At 44.2% G+C, this 13,983-nt stretch overlaps 1 protein-coding gene across 2 annotated transcripts in view; it reads right to left on the bottom strand.

The window, feature by feature from the left end:
• Positions 1 to 276: 276 nt before the first annotated feature.
• Positions 277 to 13,983, bottom strand: part of PTDSS1 (phosphatidylserine synthase 1) — a 50,231-nt gene continuing 36,524 nt past the window's right edge. For both annotated transcript variants that reach the window (XM_072151464.1, XM_072151463.1), the window contains 7 exons: positions 12,721 to 12,862; positions 11,247 to 11,359; positions 8,272 to 8,337; positions 6,106 to 6,205; positions 3,360 to 3,428; positions 2,851 to 2,917; positions 277 to 1,818 (listed from right to left, as the gene is read on the bottom strand). In XM_072151464.1, the coding sequence (XP_072007565.1) occupies positions 1,730 to 1,818; positions 2,851 to 2,917; positions 3,360 to 3,428; positions 6,106 to 6,205; positions 8,272 to 8,337; positions 11,247 to 11,359; positions 12,721 to 12,862 (646 nt within the window). In that variant the 3' untranslated portion in view covers positions 277 to 1,729. The remainder of the gene's footprint in view (positions 1,819 to 2,850; positions 2,918 to 3,359; positions 3,429 to 6,105; positions 6,206 to 8,271; positions 8,338 to 11,246; positions 11,360 to 12,720; positions 12,863 to 13,983) is intronic.

The following is a 13,983-nucleotide window of genomic DNA, read 5'->3' as shown; positions in this document are numbered from 1 at the left end:
GATGACCGCCTGTATACAACGGTGTGATATTTAAGTAAAGAAATCCTTACGTTAAGTAACACTGGAAATTTTAGTCAAAATCCAAAGGGGTTTGGAAATGAATAATTAATGATATTTGGCAATGTTTAGAACAGTGCAGGATTAGGTTTTTCTCCTCCGTTATTCTACCAGTATGAATGATCACATAGATCTGTTTTCACTTTATTGTACAGCCGGACTGGAAGTGGTCACATCACATTCACTGTGCACCTGACGGATGAGGGACCTGTTGGCCACTTCTCATTTTACAGTCCAAAAACAACTTTAAAAAGGCATTGGCCAAAAATAAGAACACTATATCAGAGTAAGTTCAATCCCCTCATAGGATCACCCATATTGTACTTTCTCCCTGTACCCGTTGCAGCCGTGGTCACATGTTTTACAGGGAGGGGTTACTGGGACTTCCCTGGGTGATCCCTTATCCTGCAGACTTCCAGAGGGCAGGGAGTGTGCCAAGGACATACACACATCCCCCCAACCAGTGACATGTGAGAGGTGTTCATAGCGGCATCATGAGTGTAAAGACCGATGACCTTCCAGGGGCCACGTTAGCGACTTTCAGCAGGTCACATGACCCTTGAATCCAACATACAGAATGTGAAAGTACAATATGGGTGACCCTATTAGATTACTGAACATACCATGGTATACTCATATGTGGCCAACCCCTTTAAGTCATCTACCTAGGAATATTATCAGCTAGGTATTCCAGAATCGTCTAATAAATGCCCTATATAAGATGAAAAATGAAATACAGACTCTCTCTCAATGTATCTTTATAGTGGTCAGTATTCCCATACAGAGCTCCTGCATTAGCCTATGTAAAATAATGCCCTCCGACCTAGGGGGAGCTCATACTGGCATATATTATGTGCATTATTAACACTGATTGTAGTGAGCGCCCCCTAGTGGCAGCCATAGGTCTACCTCAGGTTATCTCCTTAATAGTCTGGGAGCATTGTATCCGATAAATGGAGCTTAACGTGTGATAAAAAATGAGTACAAGATAGAGATTCATCTAATGGGAGACTGTTTCCTCTCTTATGCGAGTTTCATGGAATATTTTTTTGACGGCATATTAAAACCAATAGGAAAACAAGTGTGATATTACAGAAGCGGGTGGTCTGTGGGTTATATATATATACTGGCAAGTCGCGAGAGCGCCATCTATGTGGCTATGTTAAAGGCAGGGCGTCACATTGGCGCCGCCTGGAGCCTGGATGAGAAACTGACAACTAAAGCAAAAATTTAAAAAAAAAAAAAAAAAACATGAAAAACCTTGGTAAGATAACACGACACGGTAAAATCAATACCAGCGAGGAGCGGAGCGTCAGCAGTAATCGAAAGCCAGCGAGATCTGTCAAAAATAATAAGCAGTGCACTGCAAAAAGTCTGCAGGTCAGAGACCTTAACCGATCCCCGCGGCTGACGTGCGGTGCACTGGAAACCTAGGGTCAGTGGTTAAACATTACAGTAGGATCCAGGGTCAGGATGGCAAGAAACATGGATGGTTTGGAGATTCACAGTCACTTAGGATCCATAGCTCACAGGAGCCTCGCCCTGCTGAGAACCCGTCTCTCCGTGTGCCTTCGTCATGCTCTGTGAATTGATGAACCATAGTACATAGAGATTAGCAGCACCAGGTTCAGCTCCCCCCCAGACCTGTATTAAGATTCGCCTTCAATCCCACTTATTTCTTCCCAACTCCATTGCTGACTTTCCCCCTACGATTCCTTCTCCTGGACGTCGTGGCGCCTTCATTGTGCTTGACTGGAGCCTCTGATTACAAAAGGTAAAAAAAAAAAAAAGTGAGGAAAAAAAAAAAAATTACAACCTAATAGTAATAATATAATATTATTTATTATTAATCTTTATTATTAATATTATTTAAATAAAAGTAATACATAAATAGTATTAAATATAAAATGTAATAAAATAATAGCAATAAAATAATAATACTAATAATGCAAATGAATGGTTAAAAATAAATATATTATAAAATAATACTTATCACAATGGTAAAATACAATGCTTTAAAAAAAATGGTAATTTGTACTATATTTGTACTTTTATTTAATGAATAAACCTCTGTCTTGTAGTATAGATTGATATGGAGATTGTACAGTACTAGGGCGCCATCTACTGGCCAGCACAGGCACAACATTTTGTCATGAAAGTTGCCTTTCAGATAGTAGGAAGAAAATGTATTGTGGAGTCAAGTGGAGCCAAAATGTCTGTCCTAAGAAGATGATCAAAACTACCAATTTTGACAAGATCAGCTGTCAGTACTGTTCACTACTGCTCTATAATGGGGTGGTATTCAATTAACATTCCCATGGGGCTACAGGACAAATTGTAATGGTACTTATCTCAGTTCTACCCAATACTAATATACTGTACACAGTACTGACCAATAAGTGTCAGGAAGGAGCAGGATCTCCTATTTTTTTTGTTTGGAGACATAGTTAGAGGTGAGCGGCCCCAATGTTTCCATTCGGGGTTCGGTCTGCGTTGATACTCCCGGATCAAAACCCTAAGGTCCACTCATCTCTAATAACATCATCCCCATGCACGGACAAATGAGAATTATAAAGTCGATAACGTCATATATACAAGTCATATAGTGGTCAGATGTAGTGTTACTCGCACTGCGCTCCTAAATGCCACCATAAAGCAGCTATTCATACATCAGCCGTATGTTTGGGAATTGTTATATGTGCAGTTCTCTGATAGATAACACTTCCAGTAGTCAGCCTGGCTTTCTGGATAGCATAACCCATAGCATTATTTATAGTACACAGAAACACTCACCCGTCTTCTCTATGTGTTGCCAGGGAACATCAGTGTTATAGGTGCTGTCCTCACACTCAGAAAAGCTCTGGAAAGAGTCACACGGTCAGTCACATGTCATACAGCGGTGGCAAATGTCACAGACAACAACCTATCGACTGTATGAGATAATCCACAGTGGGGAAATTCACTATATGCGTATAGAATTGGAAGGGACCAGGAGGACCTGCACAACACATCGATTATATTGTAGGTCATTCGCTGGAGCACCGATACACACGGAGATGTAGATAATACGGTTTATAGACAATTTTAAGAACCCTTCATTTTACTAGATGAAAAATAAACCCCATTATAGTCAATGGGATCCTTTAGGCTCTACAGACGTCTGTCCTTTATAAACATCTGTTATTATAATAGTTCTGCTCCTATAAGAACAGATAAGAGAAGCTCAGATGGTAACTGAGCCCTTATGTACAGACTTTATTACATATGTATTATGTACAGATTAGGATACATGATATATCTACCTTCTGTCTTTGTCCGCAGTGATCGGCATACCACACCATTCCATAGAGGCACAGGAAAGTTGTAATCGCCTGCAAAGACATGAAGAACATATCATTAATATGATATTAAATATGTGATAATATACACAAGCCAATAGACTTCTTCAGAAAACTTAAAAGGGAACCCGTCAGTTAAAAGAACCCACACAAACTAAACATATCTTTAAAAAACGCTATTATACAGCAATACAACTATCCCTATATGGTTCCTCTCCATGCCTGTAAAGTTCCACAGTCCATGTGTAAAGATGACCGACAGTCTATGCACATTCATGTTCTTCTAGCTCAGCCGTACCTTCAGCTTCCCGATTGACAAAGGGCATGCATTCTGTTTAATATCAGCTTGTCTCTGCTACACCATCCCCCCTCCTTCACGATTAAGAGAAGCTGTGTGTGACTCGCTGAAGAAAAATAAGAAAAATCAACTCCCTCATTCACCCCTTCCTCAGGAATTCTCTACAGCGTGTCTATGTCATTCCTTAGGAAGAGAGAAATAGCAGAGCCAAGTTGAGGCTGAAGAGAAAGCGCCCCACTTGTTAATAAGAAAGCTGGACGCCCAGCTGAGCTGAAAGGACGTTAAAATGTCTCAGCTCAAAGGAAAGAAGATGATTGGACGCACATGGGGTCATTTGCATAGATGGTGAGTCAACTTTACAAACAGACTGTGGAACTTTACAGGCATGGAGAGGAACAATATAGGGATAGTTGTACTGCTGTATAATAGCAGTTTTTAAAAGATATGTTTAGCTAGTGTGCGTTAGTGTAACTGACAGGTTCCCTTTTAAGGGGTTGAACAAAGTTTGCATATAAGAACAATCTAATTTGGTGAGGGTCTGCAGTGACCGACCAAAATAGTAGTCCCATTCTCCCTTATTGATGGAGCGGCAGGTTGAGCATGTGTCCTGTTGCTCCATTTAAGGAGTCCTGTGCATCCTGACACTCCACCTATTAGTGAGGACAGGACTCCCATCTGTTCTTGTGATATGTGGGACTCCCAGCACTCAAACCCCCCACTGATGAGATGGTTGTTTCCTATCCTATGGATAGATAACTTGGTAAGACGCCTTCAGGCGATTGTGATCCCCATTGGGGACAAGGACTGATCTAGCAAACTCTGTGCAGCGCTGCAGAATCTGTGTGCGCTATATAAATAAAGGAATTATTATTATTATTATTTAGGGTCAAATATAAAATCATTTAATACTATTTTTAATATATTTAATAAAAAGATCTTCAAAAGGGGTTAAAACGTATTCAAATAAAAGAAATTGGAATCTGTGTTTTGTTTAGGTGATGTAACAGGGGTTTCCTAAATGAGTTAACATAATGAGTTATACTGCAAAATCACTGATCTGAAGACACTGGGGCAGATTTACTTACCCGGCCCATTCGCGATCCAGCGGCGCGTTCTCTGAACAGGATTCGGGTCCGGCCGGGATTTATGAAGGTAGTTCCTCCGCCGTCCAGCAGGTGTCGCTGCTGCGCTGAAAATCATCTGAACATGCCGGAATACACCGAGCTGGACCAGGTGAAGGTAAGCGCTTCCCAAGCGACACATTTTCGGTTTTTAAATGCGGCGGTTTTTCCGAATACGTCGGGTTTTCGTTCGGCCACGCCCCCCGATTTCCGTCGCGTGCATGCCAGCGCCGATGCGCCACAATCCGATCGCGTGCGCCAAACTCCCGGGGCAATTCAGGTACAATCGGCGCAAATCGGAAATATTCGGGTAACACGTCGAGAAAACGCGAATCGGGCCCTTAGTAAATGACCCCCAATAGGTTAATGGTTAGGATGGTCTGCACTGCAAAAATAATACATCTCCTTATTTACACATTTCACCTTCTATTGCTCTGGATTGCTGTCAATCCCATGATGTATAAGCATATTACAAGCCACAGACAAACTTCTCTACAAGATGGTGGTTGACCAAGATTGCCCTCTCCATTTCTAATCTCCATAGCAGTAATACACTGTCCGAGAGGCCGAGCTGTGTGTGAGCTTCTCGTTTCTAACTGTGTGACGGGAACCTAATTGATTTTTGGAACCGTGATACGGGTTGGATCTTCTTCCCGCTTTCCAGATTACATAATCTGTCAGGGATAACAGGCTAATCAGTGAGGGTCCGATCAATGAGACCACCAGGAGAACCTGTCGAATAGTTTGTACAACCCTTTTGTATGATGGATCATAAATGTGGCTTAGTAGGACAGAGGTATCGCCTACAAGTCATCAAGATCAGTTTGGGAGTGCGACAGTCAGTATCCTCACTGATCATTCATATGGTGGTTGTTATTGCTTCACCGTTTCCCAAGCACAGCGCCACACGCTGTATAGTGGTTGAGCTGGGCATTACAGCTAAGCCTCTTTCACTTGCACACATGCGGATGAACATAATATTACAGGCTTAGAATCCATTGCTCTTAGGGACACCACCACCTCGCTTATTGTGGAGGTGCCTGGTGTTGGACACCGCCTGATCTGCTAACTGATCTATAATTTAGCCCTGGAAACCAAAACCCCCTTCAATTTCAGATGTGAATAGTGCAATGTTTTATTTCCCCCATGTGCTGGACATCCAGCTGTGGTCAGAGAAAGCCAAAAAAAATATGTACTGAATAGATTATCTCCCCCCCCCCTACCTATGTATGTTATTTTCTCATAAACCAGACAAGCCTGGGATGCTACATGAAAGACGTGATGTACTCACCACACACAGGAGCCACAGGACCACGTACAGCAGATGGGTCTTGGAGAAGAGATCCTGCCCAAACTTGATACACACTATTGCTTCAAGGAAGGCGATTGCTCTGTAAGAGAACACAGAGTGAATGATATACAGATAGATATATGATAGACAGATTCCAATTGTCTGGAATTTGTATTCCAGGGAATGGGATGATCAGCACGGATATCTGCACATCACCACTAAGATCAGTGATTTGCAGCAATCATGTAAATATGGCAGGTGATGTCTTACAGAATAAGGCTACATGCACACTGCCGTGAGCCTGCCGCACCGTAGCACGGCGGGCACACGGCAGCGCGGGGAGAGGAGGAGGAGGTGAGCGCAGCTCACCCCCGCCCCTCTCCATAGCGATCTATGGCCGCGGCACCATAATACAGGACATGTCCTATCTTTTCCCGGACAACGGAGCGGTACGGTGCCGCACCGTACCGCTCCCGTAGGGCGCCGTGAGCCCATAGAGGTGTATGGGGGAAGTATATCGGCCACATATAGGTCGGCCGTATATACGTCCCCCATACTGTAGTGTGAATGCAGCCTAAGACTTTAAAGTGTATCTAAACTTTTGTCGACATTTTACATACGAATATTTCAGATAAAAGTAAACTATGTAATATCCTTTATATAAATCACATTTCTGCTTTGGCCACATGTGATTGACTCTTCCCACCATACTGTAAAGGTACTGTAAATTCCACTGCATGGTAAATGTAAACTTAAAGGTAACCTGTCACCAGGAATGTGGTTTTTAGATGGTGACAGGTTCAAATGGCCTATGCTATGCCGATTTAAAAAAAACGCCTTTGTCAGCATTCTGAATAATTTCAGCAGTTTATACAAGTTTAATTTACATTACCTGGTTCTGTGCCAAAAGCATGTGGCGAGTCCCCGGGGAGGAGCAACTGCAGCCGGTGTCAGTCTCCTCTCCTCCACACTCATGCAGCAAACTCCCCACTGCCTGTCATGTGCATTGAGTAGGGGGAGGGGGATGGTGTGCAGTAGAGGAAGTATGTATGGGGAGACACAGGCACACACAGGCAGCAGCTGCCCCTCCGTTAGGACTCACCACATGCTGCAGGCAGGGCACCAGGTAATTGTGATTCAAACTATTATAAATTATTCATATTGCTGACAAAGACATTTTAAAATCAGAATAACATAGTTTACTGGAACCTGGAATGTGGTTTTTAGCTGGTGACAGGCTCCAATAACCTATGTTAAGTTTACATTCACCTTGCAGTAGAATTCACAGTACCTTTACGGTATGGTGGGAGGCAATCACATGTGGCCGAAGATGTATATACGTGGGGTATATGGCTGCGTAAGTTATCACATTTATCAGCAGAAACACATAACTACTTACTCTACGGTGTCAGTACAAATACAGTAACACCAAATGTATGTTTTGTTGTTCAGTTTTCTCTATTACACAAATTATTATGCCCCATTCAGATGTATGAATTTGGATGGGGGAAGATTGATCAGAAGTGTCTGAGAGCAGAACGGTTCTAGTCGCCCGTGGAAACCAATCAGAGCTCAGCTTTTATCTTCCCACAGCTGTATATAAAATAAAAGCTGAGCTCTGATTGGTTTCCTTTGGCAACTAGAACAGTTTTACCTCAGACACTTGTCATAAATCTCCCCCATAATGTTATTATGTAAGGAGTCCCTGCATCACTGATGCCCAATACGGGAAACAGGGTACAGGGACTCGAGGGATAGAAAACTATGATACGTGAAGTCCAGCTTTCTGCAGAGATCAATCTATGACATGCGGCTGACACACAGGGGGAGATTTAGCACTGCTTCAATGCCATTTTTCTGTCATGGAAGAAGTGGAGTAATCACAAATTAAATTAAAGTCGGAAACACGCCGGACACATCAAAAGGCCTAAGTGTAACAGGGGGGTACCAAATCGTACCAAATGGTTAGTCGGAACCAGCGCTTAGATTGTGCCTTTAGTATGTCCATCAACCGGCACTGGCTGCTGGCTACTGACCGCCGCCTAGAAGGGGTTGAATTCCAGCATCAGTATTATAGATGATACAATAGCGGTAAACATTGAACCGAGGGGGGTGAAGGGGCCAAATGACCGATTATTCATACATACAGGTAACATTAATACTCACCCAAACACCCAGCACTGCGTGCCCACCCTCTTACACTGCGTATCTGTAAGATATGCGTAGTACTGCCTGTAACATAAAACAATGATGAACAGTGAAATGCGGCTGTAAGTTACAGTAATTCGTGTAGGAGATTAGCGCCATTTATGGGTTATAGAAGGATACATGTTCTGCATGATACAACTCCTTCAAGTAACCACTGGACATCAAGTATGCAGCATTAAAGGGATCCTGTCACCAGATTTTACCCCATTACCCCTTTCTAAAATTCCCTTTTCAACGTAAAATCTCACCCTTCTGCCCATAAAAAAATCTCCATGTGAAAATGAGCAGAGAAAAGTCATATTTTGTCAAGAGGAGTCAAGTTTAGAGGCCAAAGGGGGAGTGTCACTTCTATCTCTGGTTTTATAGCACCTAGAAAAATGTTAGTGTCATATTAAAGATAAGAATCTTATCTTTCAGATTTCATCAGGTTTGCGGTTCTGAACTACAGAACTGGGAATACAGGTTGCTGAGGGAGCATTCACACGTTCAGTTTTTCGGATGCAGTTTGTGATGTCCAAACCAGGAGTGGAGTGAAAAAAGGAGGAGGAGCAGCTTCTCTCAATTATATATTCTCACCCATTCTGATACACACCTGGTTTTGGTGTTGAAAACTGCATCTGAATAACTGAACATGTCAACGCACCCTAAATGGGTTGTCTGGAGGTTGAAAAACATGGCTGCTTTCTTCCAAAAACAGCCCCACAGCTGTCCATAATCCGTGCCGTTACTGCAGCTCAGCTGTGCAGAGATGAATGGAGCTTAGTTGCACTACCATACACTACACATGGTCAGGTGTGCACTGGATTTGGATGGAAATAGCCATTTTTTAAACTTGTGGACAACCCCCTTAAAAGAAAAAGGGTGAAAGATGAGATTCTACTCTTTATTAAGACATCATGTTTCTAGGTCCTATAGAACTGAAGATGGTCTCATGTGAGCTTCTAACCATGACTCGTCGACAGCAAATATGACTCTTCTCTTTTCATTTTCAAATAACTAGAGGAGATTTTTTTTACATTTATTTTAAATAGGTAAATGGTCAAGATTTCACATAAAAGAGGGAATTTTAGAAAGGACATTTCATACCCTACCTGAGGGGGCTGGTAGTTTAATAGGGTCAAATCTGGTGAGAGAGTCCATTTAAGCCTTCTTCTGTCCAGTTCCAGGTATCTTAGGGCTTATTCACGCGGCCGTCTGCGGGGACGTACATGCGGCCGCAAATTTGCGGCTGCATGTACGTCCCCATAGACGGCAATAGCGGCACGGCGGGGATCCGGTGCCACACATCGCAAAAAGATAGAGCATGCTCTATCTTTTGGCATGTGTGCGGCCGTGCGCCGCTATTCTCTATGGAGGGAGGAGGGGTCACCTCCTCCTCCTCCTCTCCAGCACACGGCGGTATGTCCGCATGGCGGGCATACAGCTGTGTGAATGTACCCTTAAAGTTAACTACCCGTATATACTCGAGTATTAGCCAACCAGAGTATAAAATGAGGTAGCAAATTTTGACACAAAAACCTGGGAAAACTTACTGACTCGAGTACGAGCCCTTCCTGACCCAGTGTCCAGCAGCAGAGCCCCCCCTTCCTGACCCAATGTCCAGCAGCAGAGCCCCTCTTCCTGACCCAATGTCCAGCAGCAGAGCCCCCCCCCCTCCTGACCCAATGTCCAGCAGCAGAGCCCCCCCCCCTCCTGACCCAATGTCCAGCAGCAGAGCCCCCCCCCTCCTGACCCAATGTCCAGCAGCAGAGCCCCCCCCCCTCCTGACCCAATGTCCAGCAGCAGAGCCCCCCCCCCTCCTGACCCAATGTCCAGCAGCAGAGCCCCCCCCCCTCCTGACCCAATGTCCAGCAGCAGAGCCCCCCTTCCTGACCCAATGTCCAGCAGCAGAGCCCCCCTTCCTGACCCAATGTCCAGCAGCAGAGCCCCCCTTCCTGACCCAATGTCCAGCAGCAGAGCCCCCCTTCCTGACCCAATGTCCAGCAGCAGAGCCCCCCTTCCTGACCCAATGTCCAGCAGCAGAGCCCCCCCCCCTGACCCAATGTCCAGCAGCAGAGCCCCCCCCCTTCTGACCCAATGTCCAGCAGCAGAGCCCCCCCCCCCCCCCTCTGACCCAAATGTCCAGCAGCAGAGCCCCCCCCCCCCTCTGACCCAAATGTCCAGCAGCAGAGCCCCCCCCCCCCCTCTGACCCAATGTCCAGCAGCAGAGCCCCTCCTTCCTGACCCAATAATAAACGTTGTACTTACCTCTGGTGCTCACCCGCAGCGTCCTCTTCTCTTTGCGGCTCATCTTCTCCCTAGCAGCGCAGGCAAAAGCATGTCAACGCTCTACGCCCGTGCACAGACTACGACGTAATCAGACGGCTACACGACGTGTTATAGTGTGCGCAGGCAGATAGCATAGACTTGCCTCTAACCGTGCTGCTGGGGAGAAGACGAGCCACGATGAGAACAGGACACTGAGGGAGAGCGCCACAGGAAAGTACCAAGTTTAGTTTTTTTTCTAATATATAAGGTATAAGCAGTGTGGGGCTTTTTTAGCAATAACCAGTTCAATGCAATTCTTCACTGCTCCAAGGCACCTCAGATTTTGATTTTAGCCCCACTACTGCCCTAGGCCACTAAAAACATATTCACATGCCCTAGACCAGCTGATATACTGGCATCAAAACCCCCCAGTGCAGTAGCTGACCAGGGGTTTACAGTGACGGATCGCTACTCCCTGCACCTCCAGTCCTCACATCTCTCCTCTTATCTCCGGATAACTAAGAATCACAGTATAATATCTCCTGGAGGTCACAGGTTCTTCAATTTCCTACAAGAACTCTCTTTAGAAACCTCATCCATCTCATCCCTGTAATTGGAGGACCTCCGGGCGAAGTCTTTGTAGAGGGATGTTCAGTGCATTTCGTGTACAATGACTGGGACATTACCTGACAGTCGGAGCGGTAATGATACCAATAAAGAGGATCCGGCACCAGCTCAGCGCGTGACTGGCTTGGAATATAAAGATGTGTTTCAGGAAGAACGTATTGAGCTCTGTCAGCTGGGAAGAAGAGGAGACACGAGAAAGATACTTGTAACTATTTTATATCATAAGAACCTCTGCAATATTATCCAAGTCATAAAAAGGCGGACCCTGGCGGTAGTAATAGTGGGTGCCTCCCAAAAATACCGGCCCCCTCCCCAAGGAATGGACAGTCTGTTGGAATTGGAGGTTTGCAAAATTTGTATCCTCTTTGCCTATTCTTAAGCTAATGCTTTCTTTCATTTCTCTGTTGACATAGCTGTGCAAGGACTTGATTTTTGTGAGATGTAACATCTTTTTTTAATTGAACAGCCCTATTAAACACCCATGTAACCGGCTGATGATCGGCTGACTGGGGCAAACAGCTTATACAACTCACTGTACAGTACTCCTGCGCCCACTGCAGGCAAAATGTAGTACTGCACTTGAAGGAAATCTACCATCATAATGCATCATGATAAACCAGGGACATTACTCAGACCCAGACACTGTGACAGTGGTAATCTTCTTATATTTGTTATCCATGACCTCCTTTCTTCTAAAAGTCACAGTTATGCTAATGAGCCAGAAGGGCTCCTGGGGGGTTTACCAGAGCACCCAATGCTGTTCCACATCATCTCCTATTGAGATTAATGGGAGCTGCTGATAACATTGTGAACCCTTCATACAAGTTATTCAAGGGAGAGGGAGGATTGCAGTGCACTGCCTTACTAGAAATACAGTGGCCATCAAATAGTGTTTAAAGGAAACCCCACATCGGCTTTTAAACCACTAAACTGGAAGCATCTTAGTTAGGACATTCAATGCCTTTTTAGAATTCCCTATTATATTAAATCTAATCTGTATAACTTTAAAAAATATTCTCAAAAATCATGTGAAAATAAGCAGAGAAGAGCCATGTATTGTTCAAGATGAGTCAAGTTAAGAGGCTACAGTAGTGTCACTTTAGAAGATTTTGGTGTCATATTAAAGAGAAGAATCACAACTTTCAGACTCCATCAGGCTTGTGGTTCTGTGCTAAAGAACAGGAGATCTAGGCAGTTAAATGAGGTGGAAAATTGATTTCTAACTATGTATCTCCAGTAACCACAACCACTATATATATGACAGAATTGTATATAGAGGCAACTAAAGAGACACTCCTGCTGCAGTCTTTCACGCAAAATATATGACTCTCCTCTGCTCATTTTCAACTTACATTGAACGGGCGAGACTTCACATAAAAGAGGGAAATCTAGAAAGGACATTTCACCCCAAGGGGCTGTTAGTTCAATGGGATTAAAGCAGTTCCCTTTAAATGTGTTGCGAATAACATACACTGATGACTACAGAGTGGCGAGATAGTGAGGCTCTACATCAGATGACCATAAGGGTATTACCTGCCAGATGATCATGAACAGATACACTCCAGCCACTCTTTGAAATGAAGACTTAGGGTCGAACCAGCGCACGTAGATCCAGCTGGCTGGGGTAAACTGCAACACGGCCCTCTTGATTTTCCCTGTGGTGGTGTGAATGTCCCTGAGTAAAAAGGAAAGGCAATAATAGTGATCAATACATTTCCTTGGATGGCGATTTAACTAACTGACTAGGGTCACCATGCTGCACTGGAGAGGAGAGAGTACAGGGGGTTTATATCCTCTACGGCCTAAATTTAAAAAAAAAAAAAAAGTTATTCCAGACAACCCCTTTAACTGTTGGGATCAGGCAGAATATTTGGTGGATATGCAGCTTTGATGGTGGGAGCAGTGTACAGGATGTAATACACTATGATTACAGGCGGTCCCCTACTTAAGGACACCCGACTTACAGACGACCCATAGTTAAAGACGGACCCCTCTGCCCACTGTGACCTCTGGTGAAGTCTCTGGATGCTTTTCTTTAGTCCCAGACTGCAATGATCAGCTGTAAGGTGTCTGTAATGAAGCTTTATTGATAATCCTGGGTCCAATTACAGAAAAAAATTTTTTAACTCCAATTGTCACTGGGGCAAAAAAATTTTTTGTCTGGATCTACCATTATAAAATATACAGTTTCGACTTACATACAAATTCAACTTAAGAACAAACCTCCAGACCCTATCTTGTATGTAACCCGGGGACTGCCTGTATATAGCAAGTATAGGTGTCTCGACATCTATGGGTTACACCGCAGATCACGAGGACACGGTTTCCATTCCCCCAAATAAACTGGATCAGCAAGTCCACCATACGCCCCAACTCTCCTCTATAACAAACTGCTGGAGATGGTGGTGATGACTGGCAGTGTCATAGAGAATGAATAGGACAGTAAAGTCAGTGGTCAACCTTCCACTCCAAGAAGCCATATTGTGATAACTAATGGGAGGATATCATTTAATCTTGGGTCAACCCCTTTAAATACATGGAACAGCTCTTTGTGAAGTTAGTCTGTATGGTAATCTATTAAGCTAAAAAGTACATGACGGCAGAACTGTAATATGCCATACCAGATCATGACAAGCAATTTGGTGGTGGAGGGGGGGGGGGAGTAGTCGTGAATACACTGGACTTTAAACTGCGTACTTGTACATCTTGTACAGATGAATAGGGCAGCAGGCGCATGCGTGACCGGCTGTTCTCTTCGTCTCACGCTACGGACCCCCTGTTCTCGTGATCCATAGA

Source organism: Engystomops pustulosus, chromosome 5 (genome assembly GCF_040894005.1).
Source record: "Engystomops pustulosus chromosome 5, aEngPut4.maternal, whole genome shotgun sequence".
Taxonomy (NCBI): Eukaryota; Metazoa; Chordata; class Amphibia; order Anura; family Leptodactylidae; genus Engystomops; species Engystomops pustulosus.
Note: the sequence above shows the minus strand (reverse complement) of the source record. Positions and strands in the feature narration are given on the sequence as shown.